The sequence below is a fragment of the Mercenaria mercenaria genome, chromosome 19, assembly GCF_021730395.1.
Source record: "Mercenaria mercenaria strain notata chromosome 19, MADL_Memer_1, whole genome shotgun sequence".
Classification (NCBI taxonomy): domain Eukaryota; kingdom Metazoa; phylum Mollusca; class Bivalvia; order Venerida; family Veneridae; genus Mercenaria; species Mercenaria mercenaria.
Window position 1 is genome coordinate 45,004,073 of NC_069379.1, and position 15,263 is coordinate 45,019,335.

Here is a 15,263-nt window from a genome sequence, read left to right on the forward strand (position 1 = left end):
TACAAATACTTTAACCCGTACAACTAATATATATATAGCATGTGTACTCTTTGCATTTTCATTTGAAAGATATACTAACCCTTTAAGAAGTTTTCCGTGCACTTGGCACAGTAACCTGTGTTTGAAAATCGGGTCAGTACCCATACATTGAACGCATCATGTTAATTCCTCGTAATTTAATTAAAACAAGTAATCATGGTTATATATAAGAGAATGCAGTCACAAGAGAGCAAAATTTGTAACATCTTGTTTTATTTGCAGAGAGAAAAGATTCCAGAACATCAGTATCTATGATAGTTTTAAATGCGCACAAGGTCTCTTACTACCAGTAACTTAAATTAAAATGAAAATACAAAAAATTAATCGTTACAATTACAGAAAAATTATTGCATTGATTTACACAAAGTAACAAAAAGTATTCGTATTTCAATACTTCTTATGCACCGTCAACAAATCAATATTCTGGTTCACAAGACATGATCTACATACTTTGACAGCAATAAAGAGAATGAGATCTAACAAGATACATTGTATGCCCGCTAAGATGGCATGCTATTCAAAACTCGAGCTCATTTGGACGTTCTGAAGATAAAAGACCGAAGGGTTAAAGCGAATCATAACCACGATAAGCAAATTCTTTAAAAAAATTGTATTGGATAAATCTTGAAAAGTGTAACTCTCAGAAATACGGGCGATGTTTAACACTATAGTTGCAGACATGCGTAAGGAGCTGAACGAGACATCAAATATGTCTTCTTGGTGATAGTTGAATCTTAAAATCTAACTACTTGTTCCTTAAGTGCCTTTTTCTATGTAAATCAGACGCAGAATTTGTGTAAATATGTGAATAACTATTAGGACTTTATTGTGAATAGTTTATTTGAAGGTGACTGGTTAAAATTGTTAAGTGTAATTCGTCTAAAATACTCGTTCCCACATCTTAGACTTGGACGCCTAACTTAGGTCCAGAAATTTTTCATATTAGGAAGCCATCCAACTGGCTTGCAGAAAGTTTCTACCTATTAGTAGAAGCTAACCCATGTCTGAAATTTGCTCAGTAGATCTAGAAACGCAACGTTTTTATCCTCGATTTTTCATACTTTCTTGTACATGTATATTTGAATTTTGTGTAGTATTGTAAGATCGTGTAAAAAACTGACAATCATCCAAAACCAAAACCAAAAAAAGAAATCCAAGTTAGTGCAGTATTCTTGTCAATTATCAGGTTTAAAATATTGATTGTAGACCAAGTGTTGCGTTTTTAGATGTACTCTGTTTAATATCCGGAGGCTTCCTCCAGCATTAGAAGTCTCAAAGTTGACATATCACTCCCAGAACAACAATCAACGGATTGAAGTGCAATTTGATATTAACATTTCAGTAAAAGTGTCATAATGAAGTACAGGCACTTTTATTTTTACTTCAGTTTTCCTCAATAGAAGATGTGGCATATATAATACAAAATATGCGTGAAGTAACACAAATGTGGAGAAAGAGATCTAAAGCAATGAAAAGTTAAATCTCTTGTATCTTAAACTAATTGATTTAATCATCTTTTAGACCTTAGATTGATTGATTTATTTATTGATTGCTTAAATGATTGATTCAAGATCAAAAATGACATCGTGAATGGAGAAACAATATGATTCAAACAAATACAGTGCTTTGGTGGGGGATAGATTAGAATTTTACACAAGTCTCGCTTTAGAATATTTCACTTTTCGTGTCTCGGTTTCCAAAATTTCTACAACCGATCAAAGAAACAATTATATGGTAACAGTTATGGTTCTATTATTATCTGTTATTTCCTTGAAATTGGAATTCCAATCGTCTAGAACGTTGAACGTTTACGAATTATAAAATAAGAAACAATTAGTAAAGAGTAAGAGTAGATAAGCTTATAAGTTTTATAAGTTAAGAATAATATTGATGATAATACAAATAACTAAATGAATAAATATTCGCTTCGACACTTCATCTACACATATTCATTGTCATTTCTGTAAATGAAAGACTTCGTATGCAGATTTCTTACAATATGTCTCGTACTAATTCTTTCCTTAATTTATGCCTGTCCCTAAACTTCATATTATATTTCATAAATAGTTTGTGACTCGTTTTATGAATATTTTGTAACCTTGCTCAATGTACAAGCGAAGTAAAGAATGAAAATAATTGACGTGTTTAAAGAGATTGGAACACGATGTATACATTAAGCACAATCATACATTGTATGTATAACCAAATAAACATTTTTCAAATCACTATCCGCATCATTCTCCTTTCTTTCATTCTATGTTACTTTTTGATTTAGTGATGCAAACTTCTGAAGTCTTTAAAACGACACAATTGTACATGTATATCATGAATACTAAAGTAACTAGGTAAGTAAAAAATAAAGGAATAAAGTAAAGCCGCTGACATATTTGTGGTATACATCTTGAATATCGCTGATGTTTTTGTCTCTGTTTTATCACAAAGCCAGTAAATCCGAACACTCCACTACTGTTTAGCCTGTTAGCACATGCACTAGAGACTGGTGGAGAAACATATACTGGTCCTGAAATGAACATTTCGGTCATTAGATGCTGGAAAAACATTATGAGTAGGTAACAGTATTCTTTTACAATTTAGTTTGATTATGTGAGCTTTAGTTATGAAACACTTCATGTAAAATATACAAGTTCAAATTTGGTGGAATTACAATCATGTCTTGACTTATCTTTCTATCATTAATAAATCTATACAGTAGATTTTTTTCTGCGTTAACTGCTGACGGATCACTTCAGAACAGTTTTAAACGTATCAACTTTATTTATCGACATCTCGGTCAAATAATTGCATGTGAATGTTTCAGCAGGTAAATGCCCATGTAGAGTGTATTTGTGATTGTTGTACCATTAATATATGTGATTTCATACCAACATAAACGTTTTACACAGTATATGATCAGTCATTACACAGATAAAATATTTAAGTTCATTACATTGACTTATACAAACTATAAAACAATATTAGTTAAAACCCCTTAAATCCTTTGTCTAAAATGTGGCTGCCAATTTTTTTCCTTGGGAATATGATATGGACACATTTATTTTATACTCTACTGTGAAATACTGAAATTTATCAGTGAAATAAAATTGATATTTTTCACTGTTTTAAACAGTTGACTATTTTAATGATGTTGGATATAGTAGAAAGTTTTATTGAATCTTTTGTTCTTGACTAACTCTTTTTAGGGCTTCTTATTGTGTATGTTCATGTGCAATGATAAAACCGGATCTTTTCGAATAATTTAATTATGCATAGTATCTATCACATATGTTACATCTGTTTAAGCATAGAAGTTAAAGCCATATGGAACTTATGGAAGATCAACATATCCAATGTTCACATATGTCAAAAAAAAAATAGAAATTTCTTATTTCCCCGACTGATTAAGATGTAAGCTACAATGTATTAACGACTTTACTGGAGACAAAAAGCACTTTAAATGCAAGTAACAAGATGGCCGATCTTAAACACATATAAGCTGTCACGTCTTACATGTATAAAATATACCTACAGCGGTTTGTATCATATTTACACGGTCCTCCCTCATGTTTCTTGCGCAGGCAAATATGTCAACGTATTTTTCTGAGCGTCCCTCCTTGGTCAGAATATCTAAAGCTATATATGTACCGGTACGCCCAATCCCTGCGCTGAAATAGTGTACGAGATATACAGAGGGACTTAATATGACGATAGAACACTTGTGCACAAAGCACCTGATAACAATTTGGAAACAAATCTGCTATATATTCAATCAAGTAATTTGAAGTCTACGACCATTACGACTTGGCTATGGGTATGGGAGCATCATTACCCATACATGTAAATGAATGAGGTCTAAGTCGACTATGTCAAGGAAAGGGATCTAGTATTTCCATTTACATTGAAAAGAACAATGAATGTAAATGTCATAAACAAAGTGAAAAAGTTACCTGCAGTGGACAACGACTGGTCCCGAGGTAACTATGTTCAAGTTGTTAACACGGTTTTGGAAGTCTGTCAAGCTATGAACGCTTTCTGGAATACCTTTATCTGGCCATGATGTAAAATGCATTTGGTACAACTTCCGCTTTTGTGTTTTCTGCAACAATGGACGATTACGATTGGATAATTCTGAATTTCATGTCATACATTTGTTCTTTTGTTACTTTTGAATTTACATTTTAAAATTGAGAAAATTTGAGAGCAAGTATATTTCAACAAAGAATTTTTAAACTGACCATTAGTTACTTTGTAAGTAAAACATACAAAATAATAGACTGGTTGTTATCACAGACCAGAATGTCAAAAGTAAACACATATACATGCTCGACCCTCAGTTGCAAATTCACACAAATTGTGAACAAGTGTTATAAAGTCAAAACAAAGTGTATCAAAGTATTTTTGTGAATTAAAGTGACGGACCAATAATAGCAATTTGTATATTTCCTTTGGATTAAGTGTTCTCTGTATGATACTTCGGAAATTGTGATTGTTAATTTATAAATTAAGCTTTTACTAGCCTGAACAGTGAAGGTCCTGATTGTGTAATCTGTCATGATATCTTCTGAAAGACACGTAACTTGTACATCACCGTACAGTCCCTGCGATCCTCTATCTGGCCAATATTTGTCACATTTCGGAACCTTTAATTTTGATAAATTGACATAGATATGACTTTACAAATTCGAATATCTTATGCGAAAATGAAACAGCATTATATCTATCAAGTTATTGTGAAAATGATCCTAAAAGTCAGTGTTTACGGATCTTTCTGACAGGGTCTTAAACTTCTGTATGCTAATTCTACGACCACAAGGTACATTTTTACGCCTTCTTAAAATAAGTAACGTTCAGGAAACCCAGGAATACAATAATATAGTATCATTAATATGCTAATTGATTGATCTGTGGTTCAATAGTTAAGTCTATTGCCAGACGTCTTAAGGAACCCAATTTAATAAGAGTTTCATGAGATTAGAAATTAATTTTAAAAGTTTGAGTTTTAATTTTTGGCGTAACAGCTCACATAACTATAGAATTGGACCTGTCACATAACATAACTTTGAAACTGCAATAAAAAGTCGTGTCTCCGTATAGACTGTGTCCGAGGACGTGTCAGTTTGGAAATATAAACTAGTGAAATAATTATAACTTACCCCTAACTCTTTTAAGTTTGTCAACATGACAATTATGCTAACACTCTCCTGCCAAATCATTTCCCAAAATACAGCAAAGTCTACACCCATGTGTTTAGTGGTTGGTCCTTAATAATTATGATTAATAAGAGAATATTTACTACATTGACTGCTGATATGTCATGGAAGAAAGTAGTTCAAATTTATATCTTAAAATGAAAACAAAAACTGATATTAATGAAATAATCAAAGACATGCTTTATATATACAATGAATTTCATATTTTAATGTCGTAGTCATAAAGGTTGTTTGTTAACAGCTATTTCGTTGGAGTTCACATTCGTTGAAATTTAATTTCGTGGATTGACTCGGCCACAAAATCCACGAAAATTAAACACCTACGTAAATTAATCCGCCACGAAAATTATTCCGCCACGAATAATACCGATTTCATAGTATACATAGAGTTTACATACCCATACAGGCTATATAGGCATTCTTCTTATTATGTCCCTATGAAAAAAAACAAAATCATGCAAATAAAGCGGGATTTTTAACTTCACAAACTAAAATATTCTATTTAAAGTCTTAAAATAGGCATAATACAAACCACGAATATCTGTCTATGATACTTTTTCCGCAAGTACTGATTGTCAGGCCATACAATTGCAAAAATGAAAGTAAATGTAACACCATACGTTTACGTAGTATAACGACATATTGTTTAGTAAGACTAGCTTGAAAGATTCATTTTTAATATTTTAAATATAGAACTGTCCCAGAGTAGAACAAGTGACATTTCTAATACAAAATAGATGTAATTAACAAAGGTTTGATCCGACAAAAGACATCACTTCAGAACGATCAAACCTAGATACAACGTGACAAGAAGTTGTAATAACACCTTCGTTCGATTTCGAACTTAAGGTGCTTGTTTCTTACGTCTATGTAGCTTGCATTTATGTAGTCATCTTTGTTTTGCCTAATCACCACTCTTCTTTTGTCATCTGAAGAACGAAACAATCTAGAAATTACAGTTAAAACTTAATATGTCGACCTTTCTTATCTCAAAACTCCGTTTATCTCCAAGACATTTTCAAGTCCCGTCACGAAAAATCATTTTGATTTGAATGTGAGGGTATTCGACCCCTCGTAATTCGAGAAACAGAGTTGCAATTTTAATTTAAAGATAGCTGGTCCATTTGTATCAGCATTACAGGGCACATGGTTCGATTTGGTTGGTGATCGATTAGATACAAACGATGTGCTTGACAATTTAAGTTAGTAAATTCCTGTTTTGCGGTTATAAATAATAAAATACGAGTCAAAGATAAACAATTAATAATTATAATGTCTTCTGCTGTGAAAATTGACGGTTAGCCCTTTATTTCGAAAGAAAAATGTTCAAAAAGCATCCAATCGTAGAAAAAAGTTGTTGTTTTACATGAAAATTGAAGAGCATATAAACCAGAAAATGGTTATCAATTTACTTATATTACAATTGAATTCTAGAAAAGGACCGCATTAAGGGGTCACACTTCTAGAGAGCTCTACGCATTTAAAACATCATTTTCAAAATTTCGTTTTGATATATTTGAAATAATGTCCAAGTCGAGAAATTTCACATAACTTAGGCTAAATGTAGTTTTCAGAAATCGATTTTTCTATTTCTTTCCTTTTAAAGAAGAACATCATTCTTAGAATATTCCAGTAAGTATCCAGTCGTACGGGACACTACGGAAAAACATAGAAAAGTAGATTGCTGGTTAAGATATTGCTTATTTACAAAATACTTCAATTTATGGCTTCGTATTATAGTTCTAAACCTTTATTAAAGAATAATGATTTACAGCATTTCATAACAAAAGAAAACTTTACACGGATATAATCCTCGGTATCGATTCTTTTTAAAATTTTCCGTCGTTTGTGATATCCCATATGGTTTTATAAGTCCAACAGGCAGTTCCTGAAAATATGAAAAACATAAGCAGCTCTGTCTAGGATAAGTCAAACTGAAAATATAAATATAACTATGAAGAATTAAATTCATTGCGGACGTTTCATAGAGTCATTGGTAAACGTTTAAACCATCCATTTCAATTATAGCAATTAAAGGCTTATAATGTCTTTGGTAAAAATGTGACTGCCACAGGTATGGAACAGGAAGTACATTAGTTTCCTGTTAAATCATATTTTCATTCATTGATTTCTGTAATATTTATTAAAGGTTTGAATATTGATTAATATGGCAGTACATTGCTTTTTATTACCTCCCCTTTATGACTCTAACTCTATACATGGATGTGTAGAATTGAGAGTAGTGTTTTTTTTCTGTCAAAGATCTCTTTAGGTAGCTGTTTCATCACGTTGTAAATAAAATGTTAAGACTTATGGGACTTTAACATGTACTCATTGCGAGCGTGCGCATATAAAGCGACAATTACACAACAACTACACAAATTCATGTCATACTTGATCATTATACCATTATTTACGATCATACGAATGTTGCCTTTTACTACCTTAAATTCTTTAATGAAATCGTCCATTGTCTTTTTTGAAACAAACTCCTTCAGTTTGTCTATTGGTACCCTTCGTTTCAGTACTGCAGCCGTATTGTAGTACGTACCATCATCATGGATTGTAAACATTGTCTGAAGTGTAATACATAATTGCTTTTATGATATACTCTGTTGTTAATGAAGAACAGATGCTAACCTTTAGAAAATTAATTTGAGAGACTAGAATCAACACTTCAGCTATTGACTGGTTGATTCTGTTTTCCGAGTTAAATTGACCAATGAGATGTCAGCATTCTGGGGCCTGTCACAAATCTGTTCAACAGCCCTGGAATTAAAGGGATATACCATAGAGGGTACTGGATTCAAAAAGCTATATAACCTATGCCATTCATTAAGAATTGTCAAAGAGGTGTGTTAACTTTCATTCGGTTGTAATGTGTAGCTACCGAGGTACACTCGCTGACAGCGGATATTGTTTAAAAAGAAAGATAAAATATGACTTAGTGTAAAAAGGACATAATATCATGGGGACGACATGTTTTAAGTTCAAATTAGTTGTAATGAGTAACAAGATATGAATTTGCTGATAATCGTTAAGAAGATTATCATACACGGCGAGCTGGACCGGATATACTTTCCTTTTTGTAATAAAGTATATTTTGTACGAATTGCAAACAATGATTATATGTTTAACACGAAACACGTTTGCACATCAAGGAATATGTAATAATACAAAAGTGGCAAAAATTGGCTACATGGGGTTATTTGCGTGTTCTTTAATAAAACATGTACACAGTGTGTACAGACCGTCTGTGTTGCTTCAACTCCCCTGAGGTTTTCATCTTCGTACGATTCTATTTCCACCTCCTCGCTGGAGTCTACTTGTGTCAGAAATCTTTCAGTCTTTGGAATATAAGCGTATTCTACCCTTGCTTCAGTATTTCTATTGTCCAGATTTCCACTTTCCTTGCTGCTTCCTGCATAAATGAGCACGCTTGTTTATAAATCATGTGGCATTCCTTTCGTTTGCCGTTTGGTGTGCTATAAATAGTTTTCATAAACTCGCGTAATACTGAAGTCTAACATGATAAAATTAAATTCTGGCCATAACGACAGGTGATAGTTATAGTGACTTAGAAAACTAGATGTAGCATTTTAATCAGAAACAATAACATTTTATAAGAAATCATTTTGCAAGGTAAGTTACGATAATAGTGAAACAAACGCATTAAATCATTTTCAATTTACCAGCAGCTACATTCGGTCGACTGTTCATATCATTCCGATTGTCTATCTCAACATGGTCAACATTGATATTTCTATGTCGTTCTCTCATTTCAAGTGATGGTTTGGTCCTGTTTCTATAAAACATACTGTGATGAATAAATACTACCAACTAATAATCATTATGTATTAACTATAAAAAAAAAACAATGAAAATAAACCGCATGATATCAGTACAACTGGCAAAGGTGGAGACGTGCACAATTTGCCGGTAAAGTCGAACACAACAAAGAATATGATTGTAATAGATGCTACGTCACACTTTTTAAGGTGGTGGGCATGTAATTACATTTCCTTTAAAGCAGTTTACATCAGTTTCAGATTTTTACTGTTTTGTGAAATTACTGATATTCTTTGGAAAACAAGGCAATGCACACTTCGTATTGTATCAATCAATAAGCAATATAAAAGACATCTGTATGGATCTAATGGAATGACATGAAGAATATTATTTATGAACATCTTTGCAAGGAAATTGTTATAAAACAATGGTATATTTTAAACATTTAATATAATGTTGTAAATATTTCTTACCGTTTATGGCATTTACAGATAACCGTTGTAGTAATGCCAATCAGAATTACTATCAAGGCACTGCCTGTACCTATGATAACGCTCAAATTGATGCCACTAGTCACTTGAACATAACATAAAGATATATGATCAATATTCTATAATTAAGTAAAGATATAGTCTATATAGACATAATTAATGAGCCGTACATTGAGCTTAATGTAATATATTTAATGTCTTATGATTTGAATAGATGAAATTAAGGTTCAGTGCAGTACATTATTTTAGATTTGTAGAAAAAAAGTGATTTACCTCGAGTGCAGGCCGTTCCTTCAAATCCTGGCTGGCATCCTACACTACAATCTCCGCCTAATCTATTACAAGTGTTGTTCACGCAGTTTTTGCTGCAGGGCATGTCACAAATCTTACCATGGAACCCGTTTATACATCCTAAGATGCAATGTCCTGTTTTCCAGTGACATTCACCATTTAAACAATTCTTGCTACATTCGTTTTCACAATATGTACCGTAACTTGTCTTCTTACTACAATCATTTAAACATTGACCATCATTTTGAATGCATACGGGTACTCCATTTCTTCTTCCGCAGTTTATACTACAATTTTCTAAGCATCTGATGCCGTATCTTCCGTCGGTACACTTCAAGCAATCTCCGCTAGTTTGGTTACAACTTAAACAATTAAGATCACATGATTTCTCACACTCCCTTCCCCATAATCCCATAATACAGCCGTGTAGACAAAATCCATTTGTTGTATTGCATTCGTTAAGTGAACAGTTAGGTGAACAAGGTCCACATCGCTTGTGTTTCAGCTGATCAATTAGACCATTTGTTGGATAGTAACCCTTGTTACACATAATACAGCCTTCATATTGATAGTTTTCGTCTGCTAAGCATGCCGAACAATAACTATCGTAGACATTGCAACGCCATGAACATTTTCTTCCAAAATATCCTTCTTCACAGCCTTCAGAGCATGCTCCGTCATCAACAGAACACTTTCCATTCTTACAGTGCCTTGGACAAAACGATTTACAATACGAACCCCAAAAACGTCCTTGTAAACATCCGTGTAGACATTGGCCATTTTCTTCGTTACAGCTGTTATTAAAGCATGCCGCACTACAATTTAATTTACATGTTAGATATGTTTCCCCGTTATTGGAACGTTTGCCGTATTTTCCGTGAATGCAAGAAGAACACCTAAAGTGTGATGTTCTGGCACACGTTTTACATTCCTTCGAACACGTTCTATCACACATTGTGTCGTATAAACCGTCGGCGCATTCCTTTTCACAGAAACCATCATGTTGTCTACATTTAGTTCCATATTTGCAGTTAGAACATTCATATTCACAAATAGTGCCTTTGAATCCTGTTTTGCAATATGAACAATTTGTTTCCGATATGCAGCTTAAACAGTTCTCGGGGCATTTTCTATCACAAAGATTGCCAAAGTACCCATCAATACACGATCGACAATATCCACTTCTTCTTTGACATTTTTCTTCACAGTTAGAAGGACATACATTCGAACAGTTTGCTCCAAAATATCCACTATTACAGGCGAAACAGGTACCTTCAGCGTTACAAGTATTAGTTGCACATGTTTCAGGGCATTTAGTTTCACATTGTGCTCCAAAGAATCCTTCAATGCAACTGGTACATGAACCATTTAGTTTGTCACATGTTTTATCATCGCAATTTTGTGGACAACGAATCGAGCATCGAGGTCCCCAATATCCTGACCGACATCTACTACACAGGACATTTGAAGTGCAAATCTCACAGTTCCTTGGACATGCAGAACATTCCTTTCCATGAAATCCCTTTACACAGCTATCACAATTCTCTCCAGTAAATCGGTGTTTGCACGCTTTTATACATGTACCAGTGTCTTTTGTGCATTTATCATCTAAACAGCCTCGGCTACAGGAAGTATTACAATACTCTCCCCAAAATCCAACATCACACGTGTCACAAAGGTGTCCACTATATCCAGGTTTGCAAGTCCGGAAGTGACCGTCATTCTTACTACAGATGTTGCTTTCACAGCCTTCTGGACATATATCATTACAGGATGGACCGTAATGTCCTTGAATGCATTTTTGGCATTTCGTTCCGGAAACACAAAATTTACAAGTCTCTGGACAGGTATGATGACACATATACCCCCAAAATCCTGGTTTACACATTGAACAATAGTTTGAAGACGTGCATTTCAAACAGGTGTTGGGGCAATTTTCACATGTATTACCATTAAGATAGAATCCATCAACGCACGAGTTGCAATAGGGACGTTTATATCCTTGTTTACAGCCATGATCACAGACTCCACGTTGCTTGTCACAAATGTTAGCCTGACAGCCTGTTGAACAATTTTTGTCACAGTTGTAACCGTATTTCCCCAAAACGCACATGTCACATTTCTTACCTTGAAAGTTTTGTCGACAACTACAATGACCATTTTCCATGTTACAAAGTCCATCTTTACAGCCGTCTCTGCATTTCTGCTCACAAGTTTTACCATAATACCAAACAAAACATCTCGTACAAACATCACATGACGCACATGATTCGCAATTTATATCATTGCATCGCCTTTGACAAGTTATGTTCTCTGTATCGATGCAAAATCCAGGCTTGCATTTAGTACAGGTTTTATTTGAAGTACACGCTTCGCAATTCTCGCTGCACTTTAGACTGCAATTCTTGATTTCAAGATACTGTTGATTCACGTACAGGTGTCCGTTGTAGTAGCCGTCTACGCATCGTTCACATATATTGTCGTTATGACAGGTTTCGCAGTTTGTTGGACAGGATAGACTTTGCGCTTTAAAAGACCAACGAAATCATTTTAGATATGCTATGCTATTTCTCTATACTGTTTTATCATAATTATACTTTAAAAGATGTACTATGCTGATCTTTCACTAAACTATTTTGGCATAAAACTTTGATTTAATAATCTTACTGATTCTACTGAAATATGTTTAACTTTGCTTGGTATATATAAAATACTTTATTTGTAGTGTAATACTTCCACTAATAGTTGCTTAAATTTAGCCTTTTATCGTAATATTGTATTCTACACAAGAGGACTTAGGAACATTTTGATTCAGTATTGTTGGAAGTTGTACATACGTATAAGGTTCCGTTTTACTATCAATATTTTGTGATATCTTCAAATAATTTTATCCATTTATTAACATTGCATGCCACGAAATGTATTTTTCATTAAAAAGATTTAAAAGCATCATTACATAGCTCGATTTTGTGAATATCACTAAATATATTTCGTGATATCATTAAATAAATTTAAGATATCGTAAACTACCTAGGCGTTAGTTTTAATATTGATATCAATAACGACACACTAACGTTATGCTTTTAAAAAATTGTTGTTGCCCAATATTGTCAAAGATGATTTAAGCTCAAAAATTTACATTCGCCGTATTCTTTTCCATTGGAAATAATGACATTTATTTCGTATGAACAGCAAAAGGAAAGGCGCGAAAGTTACGAAAACGTTGCTTGGTGATAACCGGTCGCTACTTTGACGACGTCCGCTTATAGTCAAGGAGAACGTTCCTTAGATGACGTCGCAGTTGCTCCGTCTGCTGAACAGAATGGCCGGGAAGCTTATTTTAATGAACTGTAACAAAATGTGTGCAACTTATAATTCAAACTTGTTTACGATATAATGTAAACATAAAAAATGAAACTTTTTTCACTGTTCATGCGACATAAACGACAGAATAGGATCGGCAAATTAAACATGAATCATTAGCGCGATTCATGCATTTGCCGGTCCTATTCTGTCGTTTATTTCACATGAACAGCGAAAACAAATATTTTGTTTCTTAATAATGTTATAGATTTAAATGAAACATACCTATCAGGAGAATCGAAAAAAATACAAAGGTGCCACTAGGCCATAGTCCGTACGTCGAAATCATCACTGTGTCACAAAGGATGCATTTTGTTTATACATAATAGCCTACTGAAACTTGTTTTGATATACGTATTTTTAAACGAAAACGTGTTGAATTAATAGTTTTTAAAATAATACTGTTGTGTCGTGTCATTTATATACATCAAACACACTTGAATAAAAGAATGTTTCAAGTGGTCTCAATGAGTTGTTAAAACACTTTGATCGTTCGGAAGAAAAGATATATTCTCAGCATTGTTTTGTTTCATATTTACAAGTATCATATATATTGAGTGAAAATCTGACTACCATTTACAACGTATCTATTTTGTAACAATATTTTTAATGCATGTTTGTCTTCTTAATAATCAAAACAGTGCGATTTCAGAAAGTGAAATCACGAAAATAATGAGTATTAACTTTGTCCTGTGTCATTTCAGAAACAGTGATTTGTCATCGAATAAGATTATAAAATTTTCGGCGTTCACATTCGAGGGGTTATATATATAATGATACGCATATGAATGATAAGCAATGAGTTTATTCAAGAGCGAATCACTGTTTGCTAACACGTTATAAAGGTTATAATCTACATGAACATGTCCATGTATTTACGTATGTTTCTGCTTAATAAGGATCCATCTGGCCGCAAAGCAATGACCGTAGCATATCCTATGTTCTGTATATAGCACCCATATCATTATGCTATGTAGAGTGCGGATCCCCAGCATGTTCTCAGTCATGCCGTTACAGAGCATTTTTAAGCCAATTGATGAAAAGAATTTACCTCTATACAAGAACGTATAAGAAAATAATTTTAAAGCCAAAAGTCAGTCACTGTCACGGCCAACGAGACCTAAAGGACAGAAACCCGAGAGACAAAATGAGAAGATAACAAGGCGGCAAGATCTCTCTTACAACGGTGTTTTGTCGCCGCAAAGCTCAGGCTGGTGGTCCGTGGCTGGTGATGATACCCCTCTACTCTCGCATCACACATTGAACGTAGGGTTTGCGAAGCTTTGGGACTTCTCTGCAGGCCTTCTGATGAAGTGCCGGTTTACTAGTAGACTCTTCTCTCTGTTCTATACATCTGTGTCACTCAGGAGCGTCCCGCGAAGCTTAATGCCGCAGCGTTCAGCGTTGCCTGTCAGTGCCTTCTATCGCCATACAAAGGTACCGAAAATGTAACACGAGCTACTAGAATCGATTGGCCGCGGCATTTTTGTTGTGCAGTTGGTTGATCTCCCGTGCAGAGTCATCGAAAATCTGTATGGTCAATCCTCGTCGTCCAAATCCCTTTGTAGAGACTCTCTTAGCGGTAAATATTTGCCTGTTTTCTGAGCGCGCCGCCATGACGTTTAGACGTTAGACGTTCTGATGTGATATTGTTTACTTACAAACAGTGCATGTGTTGCAAAATAACAAATCGCGTTTTCTTAGAACGTATACATGAAACAAACAAAAAAGATAGCATGCAAAATTATAGAATCTGTCATACGGAAATGGAAATCTTTTAAGTCAGCGGAATTATGCTTAATGTCCATACGTATGTGCCCTTTTTAGGACATAAACGGTAAAGCCATTTTAGAGTGGTCATATCTATTTTCTACTTTTGCTGTTTTTGCACCGTGTTTATCTGAGTCTTGACCCCGGTTAAATACATTTGAAATAATATAATATCTTAAGAATTATAATGTCCTGTGTACTATTGTTCCAAAATGTGCAGCATGTGATTTATATTGTTGATATATTAATCAATGACTGAATTGATTCATAATAACAATCTAATTTATGAAATAAGCCTTCAAATAAAGTATTT

General features: G+C 33.9%; 1 protein-coding gene across 2 annotated transcripts; it reads right to left on the reverse strand.

Moving 5' to 3' along the window:
• Positions 1-235: 235 nt before the first annotated feature.
• On the reverse strand, positions 236-13,656 carry LOC123541783 (multiple epidermal growth factor-like domains protein 10). Of its 2 annotated transcripts, none has more exons than XM_045327380.2 (14): positions 13,406-13,656; positions 9,800-12,343; positions 9,509-9,611; positions 8,939-9,063; positions 8,498-8,667; positions 7,691-7,822; positions 7,047-7,134; positions 6,111-6,175; positions 5,645-5,681; positions 5,190-5,296; positions 4,554-4,676; positions 3,984-4,132; positions 3,566-3,701; positions 236-2,560 (listed from the first exon to the last, which is right to left on the reverse strand). In XM_045327380.2, the coding sequence occupies exons 1-14, from the start codon at positions 13,467-13,469 to the stop codon at positions 2,510-2,512; spliced, it is 3,894 nt and encodes a 1,297-aa protein (XP_045183315.2). In that variant the 5' UTR covers positions 13,470-13,656; the 3' UTR covers positions 236-2,509. The 2 variants fall into 2 exon arrangements, with proteins under 2 accessions (XP_045183315.2, XP_045183316.2); XM_045327381.2 differs by having other exon boundaries at positions 8,939-9,051; positions 13,406-13,654.
• Between the last annotated feature and the right edge of the window lie 1,607 nt (positions 13,657-15,263).

What these genes read in the sequence shown, in the direction of transcription:
- LOC123541783 (XM_045327380.2), bottom strand. Translation starts at nt 13,469, where the DNA reads ATGATTTCGACGTACGGACTATGGCCTAGTGGCACCTTTGTATTTTTT. An exon ending in ATTTCATTAAAGAATTTAAG is followed by an intron (nt 7,135 to 7,690) that starts GTAGTAAAAGGC and finishes TCATATTTTCAG; the next exon opens with GAACTGCCTGTTGGACTTAT. An exon ending in ATACCGAGGATTATATCCGT is followed by an intron (nt 6,176 to 7,046) that starts GTAAAGTTTTCT and finishes TTCGTTCTTCAG; the next exon opens with ATGACAAAAGAAGAGTGGTG.